Raw genomic sequence first — 24,200 nt, 5'->3', positions numbered from 1 at the left:
CACTGCTCAAAAGTAGGTCACTGGATTTATCAGTTAGCTTAGATCAGGAGAGAGGCGATTATCTATCTGTCTATCTCTCTGTATATCTCTATCTATGTAGCACTGTTTATTTATGTATCTGTCTGCCTCTCTGCAACTGTATTATTTTACTATATGTTTGTGCGCATGTCCACAATTTTTTCCGAGCATGTCGTTTATTGAATCAATCAGTTCACTCACACAGACTGTTGGGGTTGCTGTTCAGAGGAAGTTGTGGTTGCTGTCAGCCACTTCCCTGCACAATACATGGCTTACCTTTGTATTTTTGTCTGTTTACATAGAGGTGACACTTTATAATAAGATACACTAAATTAACGATGATACATAATTTTTTTCTAAAAATAGTGGCAATTTATGCTGTCATATTTTGGCCCTTCTCTTTTCACTGAGAAAATCACTGGATTTTAGAGTTGAAATTCTGCAACAGTAATGGATACAGAAATGTTGGATACACTAGACCTACAGTGATGCGTTGGTGCACACATTGGTGATGTTGTTTTACTCGGTTACTGTTGGTAGTGCTGTTGTCTAAGCAAACTACTTGTGTAACGTTGGGGTTGTCACAGAAACAAAGTCACCACCCGTCTTTAAAGGGAAAAGGCGACGGCTGTGTGCATATATCCACTGGCTCTATTTTAGACTGTACAAAATAAGTAAATTGTAGGCTATATATTGGGGGGCGAGATCGACGCTTTGCCCCATTTACGGATAAGTGTGTCGTTTTGGATCTGATATTCTTGGACAGAAATGGATAATCTGAGGAGCAAAGGCACCCCTTTGGATTGGAAAGTCTCCATTTTGCTTTACTGCGTTGTTGCTGCGGTCAGCGGACAAATTCGTTATTCTATACCGGAGGAGATGAGGAAAGGACTTTTTGTCGGAGACATTGCAAAAGACCTGGGCTTGGATGTGAGAAGGTTGGTTTCTGGTCGGGCTCGACTGGTCGAAAGTGATGACAACCAATATGTCGAGCTGAACCAGAACAAAGGGCACATTGTTGTCAATGAAAGAATCGACAGAGAAAAATTGTGCGCTAAGAAATCTCCGTGTAGTTTTAGTTTAGAAATTGTCCTTGAAGATCCACTCGAATTGTTTTCAATTACCATCGAAATACAAGATGTGAATGATCATGCTCCTGCTTTTCCCAAAAAGGAAATTAATTTGGAAATTAGTGAGTCGACGCCCACGGGGACTGTATTTTTGCTTGATAGCGCAGCTGATCCTGACGTAGGGATCAACTCACTGCAGAGTTACTCTTTAAAAGCGAACGAACATTTTGTTCTCAAACAACATACTCGAGGAGACGGGAGTAAATACGCCGAGATGATGCTTCGGAGCGGTTTGGACCGCGAGAAGCAAAGCGAGCACACGCTCATATTAACGGCGGTTGATGGTGGGGAGCCGCAGAGATCAGGGACAGTAAGGATACATGTATCTGTTCTGGACGCAAACGACAACGCACCCGTTTTTACACAGTCCTTGTACAAAACATCTGTCATGGAGAATGGTTTGCGGGGCACAATTATTGCTCGAGTCAGTGCGGTAGACGCGGACCAAGGCTACAATGGTAACGTTACATATTCGTTCACGCACCTCGAGGAGGCTTCCTCCTTTCCTTTCGAAATAAATTCTTACACGGGAGAGATTAAACTCACCGGTAACATTGATTATGAGGTTTCTCCAAATTACGAAATAAACCTTCAAGCCAAAGATCCATGGGGTGTAGTGGGAGCCAGCAAATTATTTATCGAGATAGCGGATGTGAATGACAACAGTCCAGTCATCACAATGGCCTCATATTCCGGCAAGATCTCAGAAGATTCTCCTCCTGGCACAGTTGTGGCTCTGATTAGTGTCCAAGATAAAGATTCCGGCAAAAACGGACAAGTGCATTTAACTATAGATGAACACCTCCCGTTCAAAATCAAATCTTCTCTCAGAAACTATTATACACTGGTCACAGACCAAAACCTGGACAGAGAAAAGCGTTCCAAGTACAACATCACTCTGACTGCCACTGATGAGGGACTCCCTGCCTTATCGAGTAAAATGGCTGTGGGTTTAGACGTTACTGATATCAATGACAACGCTCCAGCTTTTACTCAATGTGTTTACAGCACTCAGGTAATGGAAAACAATTCTCCAGGTGTCGCTCTCTTACAGATCCACGCAACTGATCCAGATCAGGGTCAGAATGCACGTATCTCTTATTTTCTTATTGATGGTGAGGTTAATGGAAATCCCGTCTCTACATTTTTCTCCATTAATACGGAGAGTGGAGTCATTCAGTCTTTGCGTTCACTTGACTATGAACAAGTCAAAGAGTACAAAATACGAGTAAAAGCGCAGGATGGAGGCTCACCACCACAAAGTAGTAATACATCAGTTATTGTACGTGTCCAGGACCAGAACGACAACCCCCCTCAGGTTCTGTATCCGGTCCAGACTGCTGGCTCTGTGGTGGCTGAAATGGTGCCTCGTTCAGCAGATGTGGGCTATCTGGTGACTAAAGTGGTGGCTGTTGATGTGGACTCTGGACAGAATGCCTGGCTCTCCTATAAACTGCAGAAAGCCACAGACAGGGCGCTGTTTGAAGTGGGCTTACAGAATGGAGAAATCAGAACTATCCGCCAAGTCAATGATAAAGATGCTGTGAAACAAAGACTGACCGTTATCGTGGAGGACAACGGGCAGCCCTCTCGTTCAGCTACAGTCATTGTTAACGTGGCGGTGGCGGACAGCTTCCCTGAAGTGCTGTCGGAGTTCACTGACTTTACACACGACAAGGAGTACAATGACAACCTGACTTTTTATTTAGTGCTGGCTCTGGCTGTAGTTTCCTTCCTCTTCATCACGTGTTTAGTGGTTATTATATCAGTGAAGATCTACAGATGGAGACAATCTCGCATCATGTATCACTCCAACCTCCCTGTGATTCCATATTATCCACCACGTTACTCGGACACTTTGGGGACAGGGACTCTCCAACACGTGTACAATTACGAGGTGTGCAGGACGACAGACTCCAGAAAGAGTGACTGTAAGTTCGGCAGAGCCGGTAGTCAGAACGTGCTGATAATGGACCCCAGTTCTACAGCGACGATGCAGCGGATACAGAGTGAGAAGAACATCCTGGATGAACCAGACTCTCCTCTAGAGGTCAGTTAAATGATGTTGTCTCATATGTTCTCATTCTGTTGCATTGGTAAATAAGCTGCTTGGTACAGCATAGTTTTCAGTACCATGGACAGCGTCTCAGTTTGCAACATTTAAGAGATGCTGCTGCTGTTACCGTCAATACCAATATCACATTCGAACATATGCTCATGAGCAATTAGTGAGTGTTTTAGAAAAAGTCTTATAAGAACTTGTAAACGACTGAATCATTTTATGATGTCATTCAATACCGTTTAGGCATTTAGACATGTCGGTTTTTTTTTTTTTTTTTTTTTTAATATAGCAATTGTATTCATTTCTTTAGTCAGTTTAGCAGTATATTTTTTTCCTGTGGGGTCAGTGCACTGTTGGTCAATTGTTCGAGGATAAAATTTCCGTTTTTGTTTCCAGTAGATGGTGTTTTACTTTCTACTTTTAAACTAAACTAATTATCATGCAAATGCAGACGTGAAACATGTTAAAATTCATAAATATAATGAAGTGCATACCCACTTTGACTTCCACAGGAGATACAGATATGTTCAGCTTGTGTGCTTTAGAGTGTTATTGCTGTGTTTGAAGCCTCAGTTGATCCTTTTAGACTCTAAGGGACGCTGTTGGTCAGCAAAATATTGTCTGTGTTATCTCGTCATTCATTCCAAGCCCTGAGTGATTATACAGTGAAGGAGGTTCTCTGTTATCGAGGATTGTGGCGAACACGGTCTCCCAGACTTGCACGTAAACGCTGAAGACGTGTTTAGTTAAAAGAAACGGAGATACGAGGACCTGTTTACCCGATATATCAACACGACACACAACTATTTCTGGGATTGTTTTTTTTCCTCCAATTATGGCGAGTGTAGGTTGTCTAACCATGTTTTTAAAATGGCGATTATTCTGTGGACTGCCGCGGCAAATGGGACTACTTGTGTTGCTGCTTCATGTTGTGAACATGGTAGGTGGTCAAATTAGGTATTCTATACCAGAAGAGATGAAGAAAGGCTCGGTTATCGGTAATGTGGCGCAGGATCTTGGTTTGGATCTGAAAAGGCTCCGGTCTGGGCGGGCCCGTATCGTGACCGGAGAAAACGTTCACTATACCGAGCTGAAGACAGACAAAGGGATTCTCGTCGTGAATGAGAGAATAGACCGAGAGGAGCTCTGCGGAGACGTGACGCCGTGTAGCTTCAGCTTTGAAGTGATTTTAGAAAATCCAATGGAATTGCACAGAGTAACTGTTGAGGTTTTGGATATAAATGATCACGCTCCCGTTTTTCCAAACAGAGACAAAGCTATCAGATTTGAAGTAAGCGAGTCAGCTGCGATGGGAGTACGTTTTCCATTGCAGAGTGCGGAGGACCTCGATGTCGACCAAAATGCGTTGCAAGATTATATTTTATCACCAAACGACAATTTTGTATTAAAGCAACATATGAATCCAGATGGAAGTAAATACGTTGAAATGGTGCTTCAGAAGCCTTTAGACAGAGAGCAACGTCCCCATTTGTCTTTAAAGCTAATCGCAGTTGACGGAGGGGCACCACAAAGATCTGGTACAGTAAATATAGATGTGACAGTTCTAGATGCCAACGACAATATTCCAGTCTTTAACCAGTCAGTGTATAAAGCGTCTGTGGTTGAAAACACAATGAAAGGCACGAGTATTATAAGAGTAAATGCCACGGATGCCGACAGTGGCTCAAATGGCCTCATATCTTACAGTTTGTCTAAAATGAAAGGAAGTGCAGCAGACATATTCAGTATTGATGAAAACATCGGCATGATTTCTGTTTCTGGTCTGATAGATTTTGAAAAAGAAAGAAAATATGAGGTCAGAGTAGCGGCAAAGGATCAGGGTGGCCTAATTGGAACCAGTAAAGTTATCATTGACGTTCTTGATGTCAATGACAATGCCCCAGTTATAAATGTCATGTCATTTTCTAGTCCTTTATCTGAGGATGCACCTCCTGGTACAACGATTGCTATTTTGAATGTAAAAGATGCAGATTCTGAGAACAATGGACAGATCAAATGTTCTATAGATGGAAAACTTCCCTTTAAAATTGAGTCATCTTTAACTAACTATTACAATTTGGTCTCAGATCAACAGTTTGATAGAGAATCAGTCCCAGAATATAACATAACAATAACAGCCACAGATTTTGGGTCTCCCCCTCTTTTTAGTTCAACAAAATTAAATCTTAAAATCTCTGATGTCAATGACAATGCACCATTATTTGATAAAAATAGCTATTTTGCTTATATCATAGAGAATAATTCTCCTGGACTTTCCATATTTACTGTCACTGCACGGGACTCTGATTGGAACCAAAACGCCAGAATCTCTTATCTTTTAGAAGACACACAGGTCAGTGGTAGTCCAGTTTCTTCGTATGTGTCTTTAAACTCTGAAACTGGAATTCTTAGTGCCGTTCGCTCCTTTGATTATGAGCAGATTAAACAGCTTCAGCTTGTAGTCAAAGCGCAGGATGGAGGCTCTCCTCCACTCAGCAGCAACGTGACTGTGAAAATCCTGATACAGGACCAGAACGACAACCCCCCTCAGGTTCTGTACCCGGTCCAGACTGGTGGCTCTGTGGTGGCTGAAATGGTGCCTCGTTCAGCAGATGTGGGCTATCTGGTGACTAAAGTGGTGGCTGTTGATGTGGACTCTGGACAGAATGCCTGGCTCTCCTATAAACTGCAGAAAGCCACAGACAGGGCGCTGTTTGAAGTGGGCTTACAGAATGGAGAAATCAGAACTATCCGCCAGGTCACTGATAAAGATGCTGTGAAACAAAGACTGACCGTTATAGTGGAGGACAACGGGCAGCCCTCTCGTTCAGCTACAGTCATTGTTAACGTGGCGGTGGCGGACAGCTTCCCTGAAGTGCTGTCGGAGTTCACTGACTTTACACAGGACAAGGAATACAACGACAACCTGACTTTTTACTTAGTGCTGGCTCTGGCTGTAGTTTCCTTCCTCTTCATCACGTGTTTGGTGGTTATTTTATCAGTGAAGATCTACAGATGGAGACAGTCTCGCATCATGTGTCACTCCAACCTCCCTGTGATTCCATATTATCCACCACGTTACTCGGACACTTTGGGGACAGGAACTCTCCAACACGTGTACAATTACGAGGTGTGCAGGACGACAGACTCCAGAAAGAGTGACTGTAAGTTCGGCAGAGCCGGTAGTCAGAACGTGCTGATAATGGACCCCAGTTCTACAGCGACGATGCAGCGGATACAGAGTGAGAAGAACATCCTGGATGAACCACACTCTCCTCTAGAGGTTAGTTAAATGAAGTTGATAATTTGTTCTCATTCTTTAGTTGCATTGGTTAATAAGCTGCTTGGTACGACATAATTGTCAGTACCATGGACAGTGTTTTAGTTTGCTACATTGAAGAAATGGTCCATCTTTAAATATCATTACAAATACCACATTGTAACAAATATCTATAAACAATTACTGAACATTTTTCCTCCAGAAATGCTTACTGGGAAAAGTAATGCCGAATGTATAAAGTTCCAGCCTAACATGTCTTACATGAGGTAACATTTATTGTTTTTCTTCTAAGACATACTCTGGTTGCAGGATACTGCAAGATGAGAATGTCAGAGCTGAGTATTAACATAAAAAAATAACAGCATAGTATTTCTAACATTCTTCCAGCTTTTTCTCTACATACTGAATAGCAGACTATTTACTCATTAACCTATTTACACAAAAAACGCTTCAGTTGTACATCAGTATTTTATGAGACTTTGTAAACCACCGAATAATTTTTCGAAGTCACCAATGACATTTTTTGTATCTAAACATGTCTTTCTGCTTTAAAGACAGAAAGTATATTCACTTCTATGTTCAGTTTTACACTATATTTTCTCCTTGTAGGGTCATTGCACAGTAGGTCAATTGTTTGAGAATACAATTTTAGTTTCTGCTGATAGTGGAGGATTTTATTTACATTGTATTTTCACGCAAAATTAATTATTATGCAATTGCAGACGTGAAACATGTTAAAAGTCATGCTTATGATGTGATGAAGGTCATCTCCAATTCGATTTCCACAGTAGATACAGATATGTTCAGCTTGTGTGCTTTAGAGTGTTATTGCTGTGTTTGAAGCCTCAGTTGATCCTTTTAGACTCTAAGGGACGCTATTGGTCAGCAAAATATTTTCTGTGTTATCTCGTCATTCATTCCAAGCCCTGAGTGATTATACAGTGAAGAAGGCTCTCTCTGTGTTATCGAGGATTGTGGCGAACACGGTCTCCCAGACTTTCATGTAAACGCTGAAGACGTGTTTAGTGAAAGGAAACGGATATACCAGGACCTTTTTACCGGATATATTAAAAGGATACAGAGCTATTTCTGGGATTTTTTTTTTTTCCTCCAATTATGGCGAGTGTAGGTTGTCTAACCCACCTGTCTTTAAGATGGCGATCATTCTGTGGACTGCCACGGCAAATGGGACTACTTGTGTTGCTGCTTCATGTTGTGAACATGGCAGGTGGTCAAATTAGGTATTCTACACCGGAAGAGATGAAGAAAGGCTCGGTTATCGGTAATGTGGCGCAGGATCTTGATTTGGATCTGAAAAGGCTTCGGTCTGGGCGGGCCCGTATCGTGACCGGAGAAAACGTTCACTATACCGAGCTGAAGACAGACAAAGGGATTCTCGTCGTGAATGAGAGAATAGACCGAGAGGAGCTCTGCGGAGACGTGACGCCGTGTAGCTTCAGCTTTGAGATAATATTAGAAAATCCAATGGAATTGCACAGAGTAACTGTTGAGGTTTTGGATATAAATGATCACGCTCCTGTTTTTCCAAACAAAGAAAAACCTATCAGATTTGACATAAGTGAATCAGCTGCAATTGGAGTACGTTTTCCATTGCAGAGTGCGGAGGACCTCGATGTCGACCAAAATGCGTTGCAAGATTATATTTTGTCATCAAATGATAATTTTGTATTAAAGCAACATGCAAATCCAGACGGAAGTATGTATGTTGAAATGGTGCTCCAGAAGCCTTTAGACAGAGAACGACATCCACATTTCTCTTTAAAATTAATTGCAGTTGACGGAGGGACACCACAGAGATCTGGTACAGTAAATATAGATGTAACTGTTCTAGATGCCAACGACAATGATCCGGTTTTTAACCAATCAGTGTACAAAGCCTCCGTAATTGAAAACACAATGAAGGGAAAAAGCATTATTACCGTAAATGCCACCGACGCTGACAGTGGTTCAAATGGGATCATTGCATACAGTTTGTCTAAAATGAAAGGAAGTGTAGCAGATATATTCAGTATTGATGAAAACACCGGAACAATTTATGTGTCTGGTCAAATAGACTATGAAAAAGACAGAAAATACGAGGTGAGGGTAGAAGCAAAGGATCAGGGTGGTTTAACTGGGACGAGTAAAGTTATATTTGAGGTCGTTGATGTCAATGACAATGTACCAATTATAAATGTCCTGTCATTTTCTAGTCCTCTATCAGAGGATGCACCTCCTGGTACAACGATTGCTATCTTGAACATTAAAGATTCAGATTCTGAGAACAATGGACAGATCAAATGTTCTATAGATGAAAAACTTCCCTTTAAAATTGAGTCATCTTTAACTAACTATTACAATTTGGTGTCAGATCAACAGTTTGATAGAGAATCAGTCCCAGAATATAACATAACAATAACAGCCACAGATTTTGGGTCTCCCCCTCTTTCTAGTTCAACAAAATTAAATCTTAAAATCTCTGATGTCAATGACAATGCACCATTATTTGATAAAAATAGCTATTTTGCTTATATCATAGAGAATAATTCCCCTGGACTTTCCATATTTGCTGTCACTGCACGGGACTCTGATTGGAACCAAAACGCCAGAATCTCTTATCTTTTAGAAGACACACAGGTCAGTGGTAGTCCAGTTTCTTCATATGTGTCTTTAAACTCTGAAACTGGAATTCTTAGTGTCGTTCGCTCCTTTGATTATGAGCAGATTAAACAGCTTCAGCTTGTAGTCAAAGCACAGGATGGAGGCTCTCCTCCACTCAGCAGCAACGTGACTGTGAAAATCCTGATCCAGGACCAGAACGACAACCCCCCTCAGGTTCTGTACCCGGTCCAGACTGGTGGCTCTGTGGTGGCTGAAATGGTGCCTCGTTCAGCAGATGTGGGCTATCTGGTGACTAAAGTGGTGGCTGTTGATGTGGACTCTGGACAGAATGCCTGGCTCTCCTATAAACTGCAGAAAGCCACAGACAGGGCGCTGTTTGAAGTGGGCTTACAGAATGGAGAAATCAGAACTATCCGCCAAGTCACTGATAAAGATGCTGTGAAACAAAGACTGACCGTTATAGTGGAGGACAACGGGCAGCCCTCTCGTTCAGCTACAGTCATTGTTAACGTGGCGGTGGCGGACAGCTTCCCTGAAGTGCTGTCGGAGTTCACTGACTTTACACACGACAAAGAGTACAATGACAACCTGACTTTTTACTTAGTGCTGGCTCTGGCTGTAGTTTCCTTCCTCTTCATCACATGTTTGGTGGTTATTATATCAGTGAAGATCTACAGATGGAGACAGTCTCGCATCATGTGTCACTCCAACCTCCCTGTGATTCCATATTATCCACCACGTTACTCAGACACTTTGGGGACAGGAACTCTCCAACACGTGTACAATTACGAGGTGTGCAGGACGACAGACTCCAGAAAGAGTGACTGTAAGTTCGGCAGAGCCGGTAGTCAGAACGTGCTGATAATGGACCCCAGTTCTACAGCGACGATGCAGCGGATACAAAGTGAGAAGAACATCCTGGATGAACCACACTCTCCTCTAGAGGTCAGTTGGGAGATATTGCTTTCCAAGAATGTAATTGTTGTTTACAACATCATGACTGTGCTGCAGTGGTCACTTCCAGTGTCTTAATATGCAACCATCCACTGTTGGTAGTGTGAAATATGAGAGTCTATATGTGTTTATCAACCATAGTCTTCTCACTGCTCCCATGCATGATTATCTACAGAAGTTTCAATAATCTGTTTGCATTTTCTATCTTAACGCTTGTCTGAACCATGATTTTACTTATTTTTTCTGAAGTGTCCTGTGATGCAGTTCTTATTCACAGATTTGAGAGTTATTTACACAAAAGCATGTAACTAAAATCAGTGTTTGATTATTTTGTCATTGCAGTATTTCTGCTAGATATGGTTTAAAATGATTTTGGGAGTGTGTTGATTATATTAAATATAATCAAAACTATATTACATTCAAAAGTATTTCTACACTTCCATATATTGTTACTGAATCTCGACTCTAAGGGACGCTGTTGGTCAATCCAACATATTCTCTATGACATGATCACACAGTCCCCTCCCTTAACACCGTGGCCTATGAGAGAAAAAGAGGTAGTGAGCATTACGGACTGACGTTGGAAGAAAACATATCTCCATTCAGTTACAGTAAATTGAAAAAACAGCAGCATTTACCTTTAGCGCTGCGTACACTGTAATTTGATGGAATAAGTATCGTGTTTGGATCGTTTTTCTTTCGCAATGGCATTTGGAATACTCCCCAACACCCGCTGCGTAAAATGGCGTTTTGGCTGCGGACAGAACTGGCAGGTTCTCTTCCTCCTTTTTTACGTCAATCATATGGTGTCCGGACATATCCGATATTCAATCCCAGAGGAAATGAAGAAGGGCTCCTTAATCGGTAATGTAGCACAGGACCTTGGTTTGGATCTCAAACGGCTCCGTTCTGGTCGGGCCCGTATCGTGACCGGAGACAGCATCCAGTACACCGAGCTGAAGACAGACAAAGGGATTTTAGTGGTGAATGAGAGAATAGATCGGGAGCAGCTTTGCGGAGACACAACGCCGTGTAGTTTCAGCTTCGAGGTGATTTTAGAAAATCCTATGGAGTTGCATCCAATTACAGTTGAAATCACAGACATAAATGACCATTCGCCCACCTTTAAAAGAAATAGCATTCATTTTGAAATCAGTGAATCAGCTAATACAGGAGCTCGATTTTCCTTGGCGAGTGCTGAAGACCAAGATGTTGGTGTTAATGGACTCCGAGAATATTTCTTGACCGAGAATGAGAATTTCGTTCTTAAACAAAACTCGAATGCAGATGGAAAGAAGTACGCAGAGATGGTGCTTCAGAAGCCTTTAGACAGAGAGACGAATCCTCATCTGTCGCTAAAGCTAATAGCTGTAGACGGCGGAACTCCGCAGAGGTCTGGTACAGTAAATATAGAAATTACGGTTCTTGATAATAATGACAATGCACCTGTATTTAATCAATCTGTCTACAAAGCTACGGTGACTGAAAATTCTCCCAGAGATACCTACGTCACCACTGTTAATGCCAGTGACGCAGATTTCGGGTCAAATAGTATTGTAACGTATCAATTTTCAGATCTCAACAGTGGTCTTAGTGATTTGTTCATGATTGATGAAAAAACTGGTATCATTTTAACAACAGGGTCTATCGATTATGAAAAAGATAAAAAATACGAACTTAGAATTGATGCAAGAGATCAAGGAGGTTTAACAGATTCGAGTAAAGTGATAATTGAAGTTTCAGATGTCAATGACAACGCCCCCATTATAAGTGTCACATCATTCACTAGTCCTGTGTCTGAGGACTCTCCTCCTGGAACAACTATTGGCATCATCAATGTAAAAGACCTCGATTCAGCTGACAACGGACAAGTAAATTGTAGAATAGAACAAAATGCACCTTTCAAGATTAAATCCAATTTAAGGAATTACTATACTTTAGTAACAGATACTGTACTAGATCGTGAAAGTGTTTCAGACTATAACATCACTGTTGTTGCAACAGATGCAGGAATGCCTCCTCTCTCAACAAAAAGAACCTTTCATTTAAAGGTCTCTGATGTGAATGATAACTCTCCAGCTTTTTCACAAAGTGTTTACAATAGCTTTATTCCAGAGAATAACTCACCAGGTATTTCTGTTCTCACGCTCAGGGCTAAAGATCCCGACGAGAACCAAAACGCCCGCATATCTTATATTCTGGAGGACACTAACATCGGTGGGTCCCCAATTTCTGAATATGTTTCTTTAAATGCAGAAAGCGGAGTTGTACACGCCGTGCGTTCATTTGATTTCGAGCAAATCAAACAGCTCATTTTCACTGTCAAAGCGCAGGATGGAGGCTCTCCTCCACTCAGTAGCAACATGACTGTGAAAATTCTGATCCAGGACCAGAACGACAACCCCCCTCAGGTTCTGTATCCGGTCCAGACTGGTGGCTCTGTGGTGGCTGAAATGGTGCCTCGTTCAGCAGATGTGGGCTATCTGGTGACTAAAGTGGTGGCTGTTGATGTGGACTCTGGACAGAATGCCTGGCTCTCCTATAAACTACAGAAAGCCACAGACAGGGCGCTGTTTGAAGTGGGCTTACAGAATGGAGAAATCAGAACTATCCGCCAAGTCACTGATAAAGATGCTGTGAAGCAAAGACTGACCGTTATAGTGGAGGACAACGGGCAGCCCTCTCGTTCAGCTACAGTCATTGTTAACGTGGCGGTGGCGGACAGCTTCCCTGAAGTGCTGTCGGAGTTCACTGACTTTACACACGACAAGGAATACAACGACAACCTGACTTTTTACTTAGTGCTGGCTCTGGCTGTAGTTTCCTTCCTCTTCATCACGTGTTTAGTGGTTATTATATCAGTGAAGATCTACCGATGGAGACAGTCTCGTATCATGTATCACTCCAACCTCCCTGTGATTCCATATTATCCACCACGTTACTCGGACACTTTGGGGACAGGGACTCTCCAACACGTGTACAATTACGAGGTGTGCAGGACGACAGACTCCAGAAAGAGTGACTGTAAGTTCGGCAGAGCCGGTAGTCAGAACGTGCTGATAATGGACCCCAGTTCTACAGCGACAATGCAGCGGATACAGAGTGAGAAGAACATCCTGGATGAACCAGACTCCCCTCTCGAGGTTAGTTGGGAGATCTTGCTTTGCCTTTCTGCCTTTGTCTCTCTCTTTCTTCATAGTTTTTGTTTGCACTGAAAAAGAAAAGTTTAAAGCACTGTTGTCATTTTCAGCACCGCGGACAGCATCTTACTTTGTATCCATTATTACTAGTCTTGTATTTATATTTAGAACTTCAAGAATTTGTGCTTACTTTTTATTCTTGGTTGGTGATAGGGTGTTTTATTATTTCTTTCATACATTGCTTTGCCATATTTTGTGGAAACAGTCCAAGAATGTAGTTGCTGTTTACAGCATCATGAGTTTGCTTCAGTGGTCACTTCCAGTGTCTTAATATGCAACCATCCACTGTTGGTAGAGTGAAATGTGAGTCTATCTGTGTTTATCAAACATAGTTTTCTCATTGCTCCCATTCATGATTATCTACAGAAGTTTCAATAATCTGTTTGCATTTCTTTTCTTAACGCTTGACTGAACCTTGATTTTACTTATTTTTTCTGAAGTGTCCTGTGATGCAGTTCTTTTTCACATATTTGAGAGTTATTTACACAAAAGCATGTAACTAAAATCAGTGTTTGATTATTTTGTCATTGCAGTATTTCTGCTAGATATGGTTTAAAATGATTTTGGAAGTGTGTTGATTATATTAAATATAATCAAAAATATATTACTTTCCAAAAGTACTACACTTCCATATATTGTTACTGATTCTGGACTGTAAGGGACGCTGTTGGTCAATCCAACATATTATCTACCACATTATCACACAGTCCCCTCCCTTAACACCGCGGCCTATGAGAGAAAAGGAGGGAGTGAGCATTTTACTGACTGACGTTAGAAGACTACAGATATCTCCATTCAGTTACAGTAAATACAAAAACAGCAGCATTTATCTTTAACGTTAGGTACACTATATTTTGATGGATTAAGTATCGTGCTTGGATCGTTTTTCTTTCGCAATGGCATGTGGAATACTCCCCAACACCCGCTGCGTAAAATGGCGTTTTGGCTGCGGACAGAACTGGCAGGTTCTCTTCCTCCTTTTTTATGTCAATCATATGGTGTCCGGACATATCCGATATTCAATCCCAGAGGAAATGAAGAAGGGCTCCTTAATCGGTAATGTAGCACAGGACCTTGGTTTGGATCTGAAACGGCTCCGTTCTGGTCGGGCCCGTGTCGTGACCGGAGACAGCATCCAGTACACCGAGCTGAAGACAGACAAAGGGATTTTAGTGGTGAATGAGAGAATAGATCGGGAGCAGCTTTGCGGAGACACAACGCCGTGTAGTTTCAGCTTCGAGGTGATTTTAGAAAATCCTATGGAGTTGCATCCAATTACAGTTGAAATCACAGACATAAATGACCATTCGCCCACCTTTAAAAGAAATAGCATCCATTTTGAAATCAGTGAAATAGCTAATACAGGAGCTCGATTTTCCTTGGCGAGTGCTGAAGACCAAGATGTGGGTGTTAATGGACTCCGAGAATATTTCTTGACCGAGAATGAGAATTTCGTTCTTAAACAAAACTCGAATGCAGATGGAAAGAAGTACGCAGAGATGGTGCTTCAGAAGCCTTTAGACAGAGAGACGAATCCTCATCTGTCTCTAAAGCTAATAGCTGTAGACGGCGGAACTCCGCAGAGGTCTGGTACAGTAAATATAGAAATTACGGTTCTTGATGCAAATGATAATGCACCTGTATTTAATCAATCTGTCTACAAAGCTACGGTGACTGAAAATTCTCCCAGAGATACCTACGTTACCTCTGTTAATGCCAGTGACGCAGATTTCGGGACAAATAGTATTGTAACGTATCAATTTTCAGATCTCAACAGTGGTCTTAGTGATTTCTTTATGATTGAGGACAAAACTGGTATCATTTTAACAACAGGTTCTATTGATTATGAAAAAGATAAAAAATACGAACTTAGAATTGATGCAAAAGATCAAGGAGGTTTAACAGATTCGAGTAAAGTGATAATTGAAGTTTCAGATGTCAATGACAACGCCCCCATTATAAGTGTCACATCATTCACTAGTCCTGTGTCTGAGGACTCTCCTCCTGGAACAACTATTGGCATCATCAATGTAAAAGACCTTGATTCAGCTGACAACGGACAAGTAAATTGTAGAATAGAACAAAATGCACCTTTCAAGATTAAATCCAATTTAAGGAATTACTATACTTTAGTAACAGATACTGTACTCGATCGTGAAAGTGTTTCAGACTATAACATCACTGTTGTTGCAACAGATGCAGGAATGCCTCCTCTCTCAACAAAAAGAACCTTTCATTTAAAGGTCTCTGATGTGAATGATAACGCTCCAGCTTTTTCACAAAGTGTTTACAAAAGCTTTATCCCAGAGAATAACTCGCCAGGTATTTCTGTTCTCACGCTCAGGGCTAAAGATCCCGACGAGAACCAAAACGCCCGCATATCTTATATTCTGGAGGACACTAACATCGGTGGGTCCCCAATTTCTGAATATGTTTCTTTAAATGCAGAAAGCGGAGTTGTACACGCCGTGCGTTCATTTGATTTTGAGCAAATCAAACAGCTCATTTTCACTGTCAAAGCGCAGGATGGAGGCTCTCCTCCACTCAGTAGCAACGTGACTGTGAAAATTCTGATCCAGGACCAGAACGACAACCCCCCTCAGGTTCTGTATCCGGTCCAGACTGGTGGCTCTGTGGTGGCTGAAATGGTGCCTCGTTCAGCAGATGTGGGCTATCTGGTGACTAAAGTGGTGGCTGTTGATGTGGACTCTGGACAGAATGCCTGGCTCTCCTATAAACTGCAGAAAGCCACAGACAGGGCGCTGTTTGAAGTGGGCTTACAGAATGGAGAAATCAGAACTATCCGCCAAGTCACTGATAAAGATGCTGTGAAGCAAAGACTGACCGTTATAGTGGAGGACAACGGGCAGCCCTCTCGTTCAGCTACAGTCATTGTTAACGTGGCGGTGGCGGACAGCTTCCCTGAAGTGCTGTCGGAGTTCACTGACTTTACACACGACAAGGAGTACAACGACAACCTGACTTTTTACTTAGTGCTGGCTCTGGCTGTAGTTTCCTTCCTCTTCATCACGTGTTTAGTGGTTATTATATCAGTGAAGATCTACCGATGGAGACAGTCTCGCATCATGTGTCACTCCAACCTCCCTGTGATTCCATATTATCCACCACGTTACTCGGACACTTTGGGGACAGGAACTCTCCAACACGTGTACAATTACGAGGTGTGCAGGACGACAGACTCCAGAAAGAGTGACTGTAAGTTCGGCAGAGCCGGTAGTCAGAACGTGCTGATAATGGACCCCAGTTCTACAGCGACGATGCAGCGGATACAGAGTGAGAAGAACATCCTGGATGAACCAGACTCCCCTCTAGAGGTTAGTTGGGAGATATTGCTTTGCCTTTCTGCCTTTGTCTCCCTCTTTCTTCATATTTGTGGTTCCACTGAATAGGAAAAGTTTAAAGCTCTGTTGTCATTTTCAGCACCATGGACAGCATCTTACTTTGTATCCATTATTACTGCATCTTCTGTTTATATTGAGAACTTCAAGAAATGATGATTACTTATTGAAGTTGGTTGGTGATAGGGTGTTTTATTATTTCATTCATACATTGCTTTGCCACATTTTGTGTAAACAAGGACCAAGAATGTAGTTGTTGTTTACAACATCATGACTTTGCTTTGACATCGTGGTCACTTCCAGTGTCTTAATACGTACCCATCCACTGTTGGTGATGTGAAATACAAGACTCTATCTTAGTGTTTATCAAACGTTGTCTTCTCACTGCTCCCATTCATGATTATCAACAGTAATTTTAATAATCTGGTTTCATTTTTTTTCTTAACGCTTAACTGAACCATGATTTAATTAGTGTTTCTGAATTGTCCTGTGATGCAGTTCTCATTTACAGATTTTATAGTTATTTACACAACAGCATGACACTAAAATCAGTGTTTGATTATTTTGTCAGGACAGTATTTCTGGTGGACATTTAAAATTAAGTTGGGAGTATTTTGATAATATTAAATGTAATCAAAAATGTATTACTTTCCAAAGTAATTCTACACCTCCGTATTGCATATTGTTACTGACTGTGGACTGTAAGGGACGCTGTTGGTCAATCCAACATATTATCTCACATTATCACACAGTCCCCTCCCTTAACACCGTGGCCTATGGTGGTAAAGGAGGTAGTGAGCATTATATGGACTGACGTTTGTAGAAAACATATCTCCATTTAGTTACAGTAAATTGAAAAAACAGCAGCATTTATCTTTTGCGCTACGTACACTGTATTTTGATGGATTAAGTATCGTGTTTGGATTCGTGCTTTCTTTCGCAATGGCATTTGGAATACTCCCCAACACCCGCTGCGTAAAATGGCGTTTTGGCTGCGGACAGAACTGGCAGGTTCTCTTCCTCCTTTTTTATGTCAATCATATGGTGTCCGGACATATCCGATATTCAATCCCAGAGGAAATGAAGAAGGGCTCCTTAATCGGTAATGTAGCACAGGACCTTGGTTTGGATCTCAAACGGCTCCGTTCTGGTCGGGCCCGTATCGTGACCGGAGACAGCATCCAGTACACCGAGCTGAAGACAGACAAAGGGATTTTAGTGGTGAATGAGAGAATAGACCGGGAGCAGCTTTGCGGAGACACAACGCCGTGTAGTTTCAGCTTCGAGGTGATATTAGAAAATCCTATGGAGCTACACCCGATAACAATTGAAGTCTTAGATGTGAATGATCATCCTCCGGTATTCAAGAAAACAGATATTGTATTAGACATCAGCGAGTCCGCTAACCTTGGGGCACGATTTGTGCTTGACAGTGCAGAGGATCCCGACGTTGGTGTTAATGGACTACAAAATTATGTTTTAACCCCGAACGATAATTTTGTTTTAAAGCAGCATGTAAATCCAGACGGGAGTAAATATGCAGAAATGCTGCTTCAGAAGCAGTTGGACCGAGAGGAGGTGCCCCATCTATCTTTAAAGCTTATAGCAGTAGATGGTGGGAATCCACAGAGATCTGGCGCCGTAAATATAGACATAAAGGTTTTAGATGCAAATGACAATGCTCCCATTTTTAACCAGTCTGTTTATAAGGCTACGGTCATAGAGAATTCAGCAGTAGGCACTAATATTGTTATTGTTAATGCTAGTGACGCAGATAGTGGAACAAATGGTTACATCACATATTCCATTTCAAACGCAAAGAGCAATATAGCCAATTTGTTGTCCATAGATCAATTCTCTGGGGTATTATCTGTTTCGGGTCCGATAGATTTTGAAAAGGACAAAAAATATGAGCTGAGAATTGAAGCAAAAGATCAAGGAGGTTTAACGGATTCGAGTAAAGTTATAATTGAAGTAATTGATGTTAATGACAACGCCCCCACCATAAGTATCATGTCATTCACTAGTCCTGTGTCAGAGGACTCTCCACCTGGGACAACTATTGGCATCATCAATGTAAAAGATCTCGATTCAGCTGATAACGGACAAGTAAATTGTCGAATAGAACAAAATGCACCTTTCAAGATTAAATCCAATTTAAGGAATTACTATACTTTAGTAACAGATACTGTACTAGATCGTGAAAGTGTTTCAGACTATAACGTCACTGTTGTTGCGACAGATGCAGGAATGCCTCCTCTTTCAACAAAAAGAACTTTTCATTTAAAGGTCTCTGATGTGAATGATAACGCTCCAGCTTTTTCACAAAGTGTTTACAATAGCTTTATCCCAGAGAATAACTCGCCAGGTATTTCTGTTCTCACGCTCAGGGCTAAAGATCCCGACGAGAACCAAAATGCCCGCATATCTTATATTCTGGAGGACACTAACATCGGTGGGTCCCCAATTTCTGAATATGTCTCTGTCAATGCAGAAAGCGGAGTTGTGCACGCCGTGCGTTCATTTGATTTCGAGCAAATCAAACAGCTCGTCTTTGTTGTCAAAGCGCAGGATGGAGGCTCTCCTCCACTCAGTAGCAACGTGACTGTAAAAATCCTGATCCAGGACCAGAACGACAACCCCCCTCAGGTTCTGTATCCGGTCCAGACTGGCGGCTCTGTGGTGGCTGAAATGGTGCCTCGTTCAGCAGATGTGAGCTATCTGGTGACTAAAGTGGTGGCTGTTGATGTGGACTCTGGACAGAATGCCTGGCTCTCCTATAAACTGCAGAAAGCCACAGACAGGGCGCTGTTTGAAGTGGGCTTACAGAATGGAGAAATCAGAACTATCCGCCAAGTCACTGATAAAGATGCTGTGAAACAAAGACTGACCGTTATAGTGGAGGACAACGGGCAGCCCTCTCGTTCAGCTACAGTCATTGTTAACGTGGCGGTGGCGGACAGCTTCCCTGAAGTGCTGTCGGAGTTCACTGACTTTACACACGACAAGGAATACAACGACAACCTGACTTTTTACTTAGTGCTGGCTCTGGCTGTAGTTTCCTTCCTCTTCATCACGTGTTTAGTGATTATTATATCAGTGAAGTTCTACAGATGGAGACAGTCTCGCATCATGTGTCACTCCAACCTCCCTGTGATTCCATATTATCCACCACGTTTCTCAGACACTTTGGGGACAGGGACTCTCCAACATGTGTACAATTACGAGGTGTGCAGGACGACAGACTCCAGGAAGACTGACATGAAATATATGGAACCGATGAGTCAAAGTTTAATGAGTGTGGATGGAGCCGGGACTGATACAACGCAAGCGAACAAGCAACTATCCGGCAACTGTTCTCAATTGTCAACTTTGGTGAGTGATATTTTAAACTTTTGATCTCTTTTTTAATTTTTTTAATTTGTACTTTTTTTTATTATATCAAAGTGCTGAGAATTAAATCCAAGTCTTTCAGTCATGACTTTATATTGCTGTCTGTGGTGCTGAAACGATCGAGTTTAAAGAAACTTTCTTCATCAAATTTGGTTCATGGAAATCTATGATGTTTTAGATTGAAAATATACTGACACAACTTTAAAAACACTTCAAAATTACTATTAAAGATAAAACCACACTAGCCAGTCTGTCTGCTGTTTCTGGCTGACTTGTGCACACATTTTAAGAAAATATTTAACAGTTACAGTTAAAACCTTAATCAGAAGTGACATCAACATTTGTTTAAATTCAATTTAAGTGTTGTTAATCTCTGATGAGAATAATATTTAACTCAATTTGTTAAGGAAGCAGCTATTGTGGGACCGGAAAAAAGGTGCTGAAAAGACACTTGAATTTGAAAAATAAAGATAATACGAGACCTGTCACTTTTCCCCTTTATGAATTTTTTTTTTTACTCAAATTTCACTATTTTCTTTAACATTCACAATGGTTTACATTGTAATTTATTCTCAGATACTCAAAGTTTGATCACAAAGTAACAAGTGTGATTGCAACGTAATAAAAGTTTCGTGGAATTTTACCCATTTATTTTTCATTTGACAATTTAGATGCTTTTGTATCACAGGACCTCGTCAGCATATACGAGCATAGGCTTCCTTCCTAGTTCTCTTATAAATTGATATTCATTTGGTAGATTTTTTCATTATTAATTTGAAAGCTGTCCTTACTTTTTGAATGTAACTTTTAAACGTATCCCAATACTGTGAAGACATACATTACCGTGGATGGGCTCGAATTGCCGCTGTTGGTACACCACAGACTAGTTGTCTGAACAGGCAGTGCAGCGGTCCACCCCTTTAAATCCATTCAGTGTTTCACTGCTTGGTGATACGGCGCTCTGGCCTGTCAAGGATTTCAGTGTGGAATTCCTCTCGGACTTTATTCGCTGAATATATCAATATCTTTTCAATTTATGGATTTTATTTTTTTTTTGCATCGGTTTTGCATTGAGTAGCATCACTGCGCCTTTGGATTTCTGATGGATCGTGTGTGGATAATCGCTGCCAGAGGCCGATGGCCAGCACTGGTTGTCATTCTTTGTCTTTTCAAGCTGAGCTCGGTGACTGCTCAGGCTCGGTATTCCGTACCGGAGGAGCAGGCCGAAGGGTCTGTTGTTGGAAATATTGCCAGAGATTTAGGCTTGGATGTGGCGAGGCTCATATCATGTAAAGCTCGTATTATTACAAAAGGAAGCCGACAGTATGTGGATTTAAACCGAGACAAAGGCACCCTTGTTATTAAAGAGCGCATCGACCGAGAAGAACTGTGTGGAAAGACGACGCCCTGTAGCTTCAGCTTCGAGGTCATTCTAGAAAATCCAATCCAGCTTTATCGGGTGACAGTGGAGGTAATAGACATAAATGATAACAGCCCGTCGTTCCCAAAGGAGGAAATCCACTTGAAAATTGCTGAAAATGCTGCATCAGGGACGCGCTTCTCATTGGAGAGTGCAGACGACCCTGATGTTGGAATTAATGATATTCAAAAATACGTTCTGAAACCTTTAGATAACTTCAAATTAGAAGTACAGAGCCAACCAGATGGAGGCAGATTTATCGAAATGGTTCTACAAACCCCGTTAGACCGAGAGAAAGAGGAGACTCACACTCTCGTGCTGATTGCTTCAGATGGCGGTGAGCCACGTAGATCAGGGACAGTGCGTATTCGTATAACTGTGCTAGATGCTAACGATAATGCGCCAGTGTGCAGCCAGCCTGTTTATAAAGCAGATGTCAAAGAAAATTCTCCTGAAGGAACAGTGATAACCACTGTTAGCGCAAATGATGCGGACAAAGGGATCAACGGGGAGGTAACTTTTTCTATAGCTCATGTTGCCAAACAGGCGAAGCAGCTTTTTGAAGTAAATGTCAAAACAGGAGAGATTAAAGTTGCAGGTAAACTTGACTTTGAAAAATCTAAGACTTATCAACTAAATGTTCAGGCTAGTGACCACGGAGGATTTACTGATACATGTAAAGTTATTGTTCAAATAATTGACGAGAATGACAACGTCCCTACAATACAGCTCATGTCATTTTCCAACTCGATATCTGAAGATTCTCCCCCAGGTACAACTATAGCTGTTGTTAACGTCGATGATGAAGACTCTGATGGTAACGGTGTTGTCAAGTGTTCCATTAACTCTGACGTACCTTTCAAAATAGAGTCTTCATTAACGGGATACTACGCCATAGTGACTGAGAGCTTCTTAGACAGAGAGAGTATCCCTGAACATGATATCACCATAACTGTGTCTGACCATGGCTCCCCGCCTCTGTCTAGCAGTAAAAACATCAATGTAAAAATTTCTGATGTGAATGACAGCCCACCCAGATTTGATAAATCAGAATACAGTAAGACTGTACCAGAGAACAACTCTCCTGGATTTTCTGTGTTTACACTCAGTGCTAGTGATGCGGACTGGGGCCAAAACGCCCGGGTTTCTTATTTTCTGGAGGAAAAAGAGATTAATGGGGTTGCAGTGTCGTCGTTAGTGTCCATAAATTCAGATAATGGTGTCATTCATGCAGTGAGATCGCTTGATTATGAGCAGATCAAGTGGTTTGAATTCAACGTGACTGCTCGCGATGCTGGATCTCCTCCTCTGAGTTCGGTGGCTACAGTTAGAATAATAGTCCAGGACCAGAACGACAACCCCCCTCAGGTTCTGTACCCGGTCCAGACTGGTGGCTCTGTGGTGGCTGAAATGGTGCCTCGTTCAGCAGATGTGGGCTATCTGGTGACTAAAGTGGTGGCTGTTGATGTGGACTCTGGACAGAATGCCTGGCTCTCCTATAAACTGCAGAAAGCCACAGACAGGGCGCTGTTTGAAGTGGGCTTACAGAATGGAGAAATCAGAACTATCCGCCAAGTCACTGATAAAGATGCTGTGAAACAAAGACTGACCGTTATAGTGGAGGACAACGGGCAGCCCTCTCGTTCAGCTACAGTCATTGTTAACGTGGCGGTGGCGGACAGCTTCCCTGAAGTGCTGTCGGAGTTCACTGACTTTACACAAGACAAGGAGTACAACGACAACCTGACTTTTTACTTAGTGCTGGCTCTGGCTGTAGTTTTTTTCCTATTCATCACGTGTTTAGTGGTTATTATATCAGTGAAGATCTACAGATGGAGACAGTCTCGCATCATGTATCACTCCAACCTCCCTGTGATTCCATATTATCCACCACGTTACTCGGACACTTTGGGGACAGGGACTCTCCAACACGTGTACAATTACGAAGTGTGCAGGACGACTGACTCCAGAAAGAGTGACTGTAAGTTCGGCAGAGCCGGTAGTCAGAACGTGCTGATAATGGACCCCAGTTCTACAGCGACGATGCAGCAGATACAGAGTGAGAAGAACATCCTGGATGAACCACACTCTCCTCTAGAGGTTAGTTGGGAGATATTGCTTTGCTTTTCTATCTTTGTCTCCCTCTTTCTTCATATTTTTGGGTCCACTGAAAAGGACATTTTCAAAGCTCTGTTGTCATTTTCAGCACCATGGACAGCATCTTACTTTGTATCTATTATTACTGCATTTTGTGTTTATATTCAGAACTTCAAAAAACTTGTATTACTTTTTATTGTTGGTCGGTAATAGGGTGTTTTATTATTTCATTCCGATATTGCTTTGTCATATTTTGTGTAAACAGGGACCAAGAATGTCGGGGGAGGGGGGGGGGGGGTTAAACATCATGAGTGTGCTTCAACATCGTGGTCACTTGCAGTGTCTTAATATGCATCCATCCACTGTTGGTAGTGTGACATACAAGACTCTATCTTAGTGTTTATCAAACATAGTCTTCTCATTGCTCCCATTCATGATTATCTACAGATGTTTCAATAATCTGTTTGCAATTTATTTCTTAACGCTTGACTGAACCATGATTTTACTTATTTTTTCTGAAGTGTCCTGTGATGCTGTTCTTATTCACAGATTTTAAAGTTATTTACACAAAAGCATGTCACTAAAATCAGTGTTTGATTATTTTTGTAATGTCAGTATTTCTATTAGATATGGTTTAAAATTGTTTTGGGAGTGTTTTGATGATA

General features: G+C 41.7%; 4 protein-coding genes and 1 pseudogene across 27 annotated transcripts in view; all 5 read left to right on the top strand.

Annotated features, from left to right (window-relative positions):
• The window catches only part of LOC138211660 (protocadherin gamma-C5-like), a 284,193-nt gene that overhangs the window by 110,707 nt on the left and 149,286 nt on the right, over positions 1-24,200 (top strand). Inside the window, exon 1 of one of the 24 annotated variants that reach the window (XM_069171644.1) lies at positions 10,722-13,209. The exons of 21 other annotated variants lie outside the window; for them this stretch is intronic. In XM_069171644.1, the coding sequence (XP_069027745.1) occupies positions 10,771-13,209 (2,439 nt within the window). In that variant the 5' untranslated portion in view covers positions 10,722-10,770. Of the gene's footprint in view, positions 1-10,721; positions 13,210-14,056; positions 16,602-17,463; positions 20,001-24,200 lie in introns of those variants that run through there. 2 more of the 24 variants (XM_069171647.1, XM_069171648.1) reach the window with 2 other exon arrangements.
• LOC138211529 (protocadherin gamma-A10-like) lies at positions 651-3,207 on the top strand. Its single transcript, XM_069171486.1, has one exon. The coding sequence runs from the start codon at positions 787-789 to the stop codon at positions 3,205-3,207; it is 2,421 nt and encodes an 806-aa protein (XP_069027587.1). The 5' UTR covers positions 651-786.
• On the top strand, positions 3,905-6,502 carry LOC138211528 (protocadherin gamma-A11-like). Its single transcript, XM_069171485.1, has one exon. It carries the CDS (start codon positions 4,046-4,048, stop codon positions 6,500-6,502), a length of 2,457 nt encoding a protein of 818 aa, XP_069027586.1. The 5' UTR covers positions 3,905-4,045.
• On the top strand, positions 7,445-10,159 carry LOC138211737 (protocadherin gamma-A3 pseudogene; annotated as a pseudogene).
• On the top strand, positions 21,019-23,994 carry LOC138211527 (protocadherin gamma-A4-like). The gene is made up of 2 exons (XM_069171484.1): positions 21,019-23,538; positions 23,983-23,994. The coding sequence occupies exons 1-2, from the start codon at positions 21,121-21,123 to the stop codon at positions 23,992-23,994; spliced, it is 2,430 nt and encodes an 809-aa protein (XP_069027585.1). The 5' UTR covers positions 21,019-21,120.

The sequence above is a fragment of the Embiotoca jacksoni genome, unplaced genomic scaffold (genome assembly GCF_022577435.1).
Source record: "Embiotoca jacksoni isolate LCO1_2020_lvr unplaced genomic scaffold, fEmbJac1.0.p SCAF_5, whole genome shotgun sequence".
NCBI lineage: Eukaryota > Metazoa > Chordata > Actinopteri > Embiotocidae > Embiotoca > Embiotoca jacksoni.
Note: the sequence above shows the minus strand (reverse complement) of the source record. Positions and strands in the feature narration are given on the sequence as shown.

Coding starts and splice junctions, on each gene's coding strand:
- LOC138211528 (XM_069171485.1), top strand. CDS start 4,046: ATGGCGAGTGTAGGTTGTCTAACCATGTTTTTAAAATGGCGATTATTC.
- LOC138211529 (XM_069171486.1), top strand. CDS start 787: ATGGATAATCTGAGGAGCAAAGGCACCCCTTTGGATTGGAAAGTCTCC.
- LOC138211527 (XM_069171484.1), top strand. CDS start 21,121: ATGGATCGTGTGTGGATAATCGCTGCCAGAGGCCGATGGCCAGCACTG.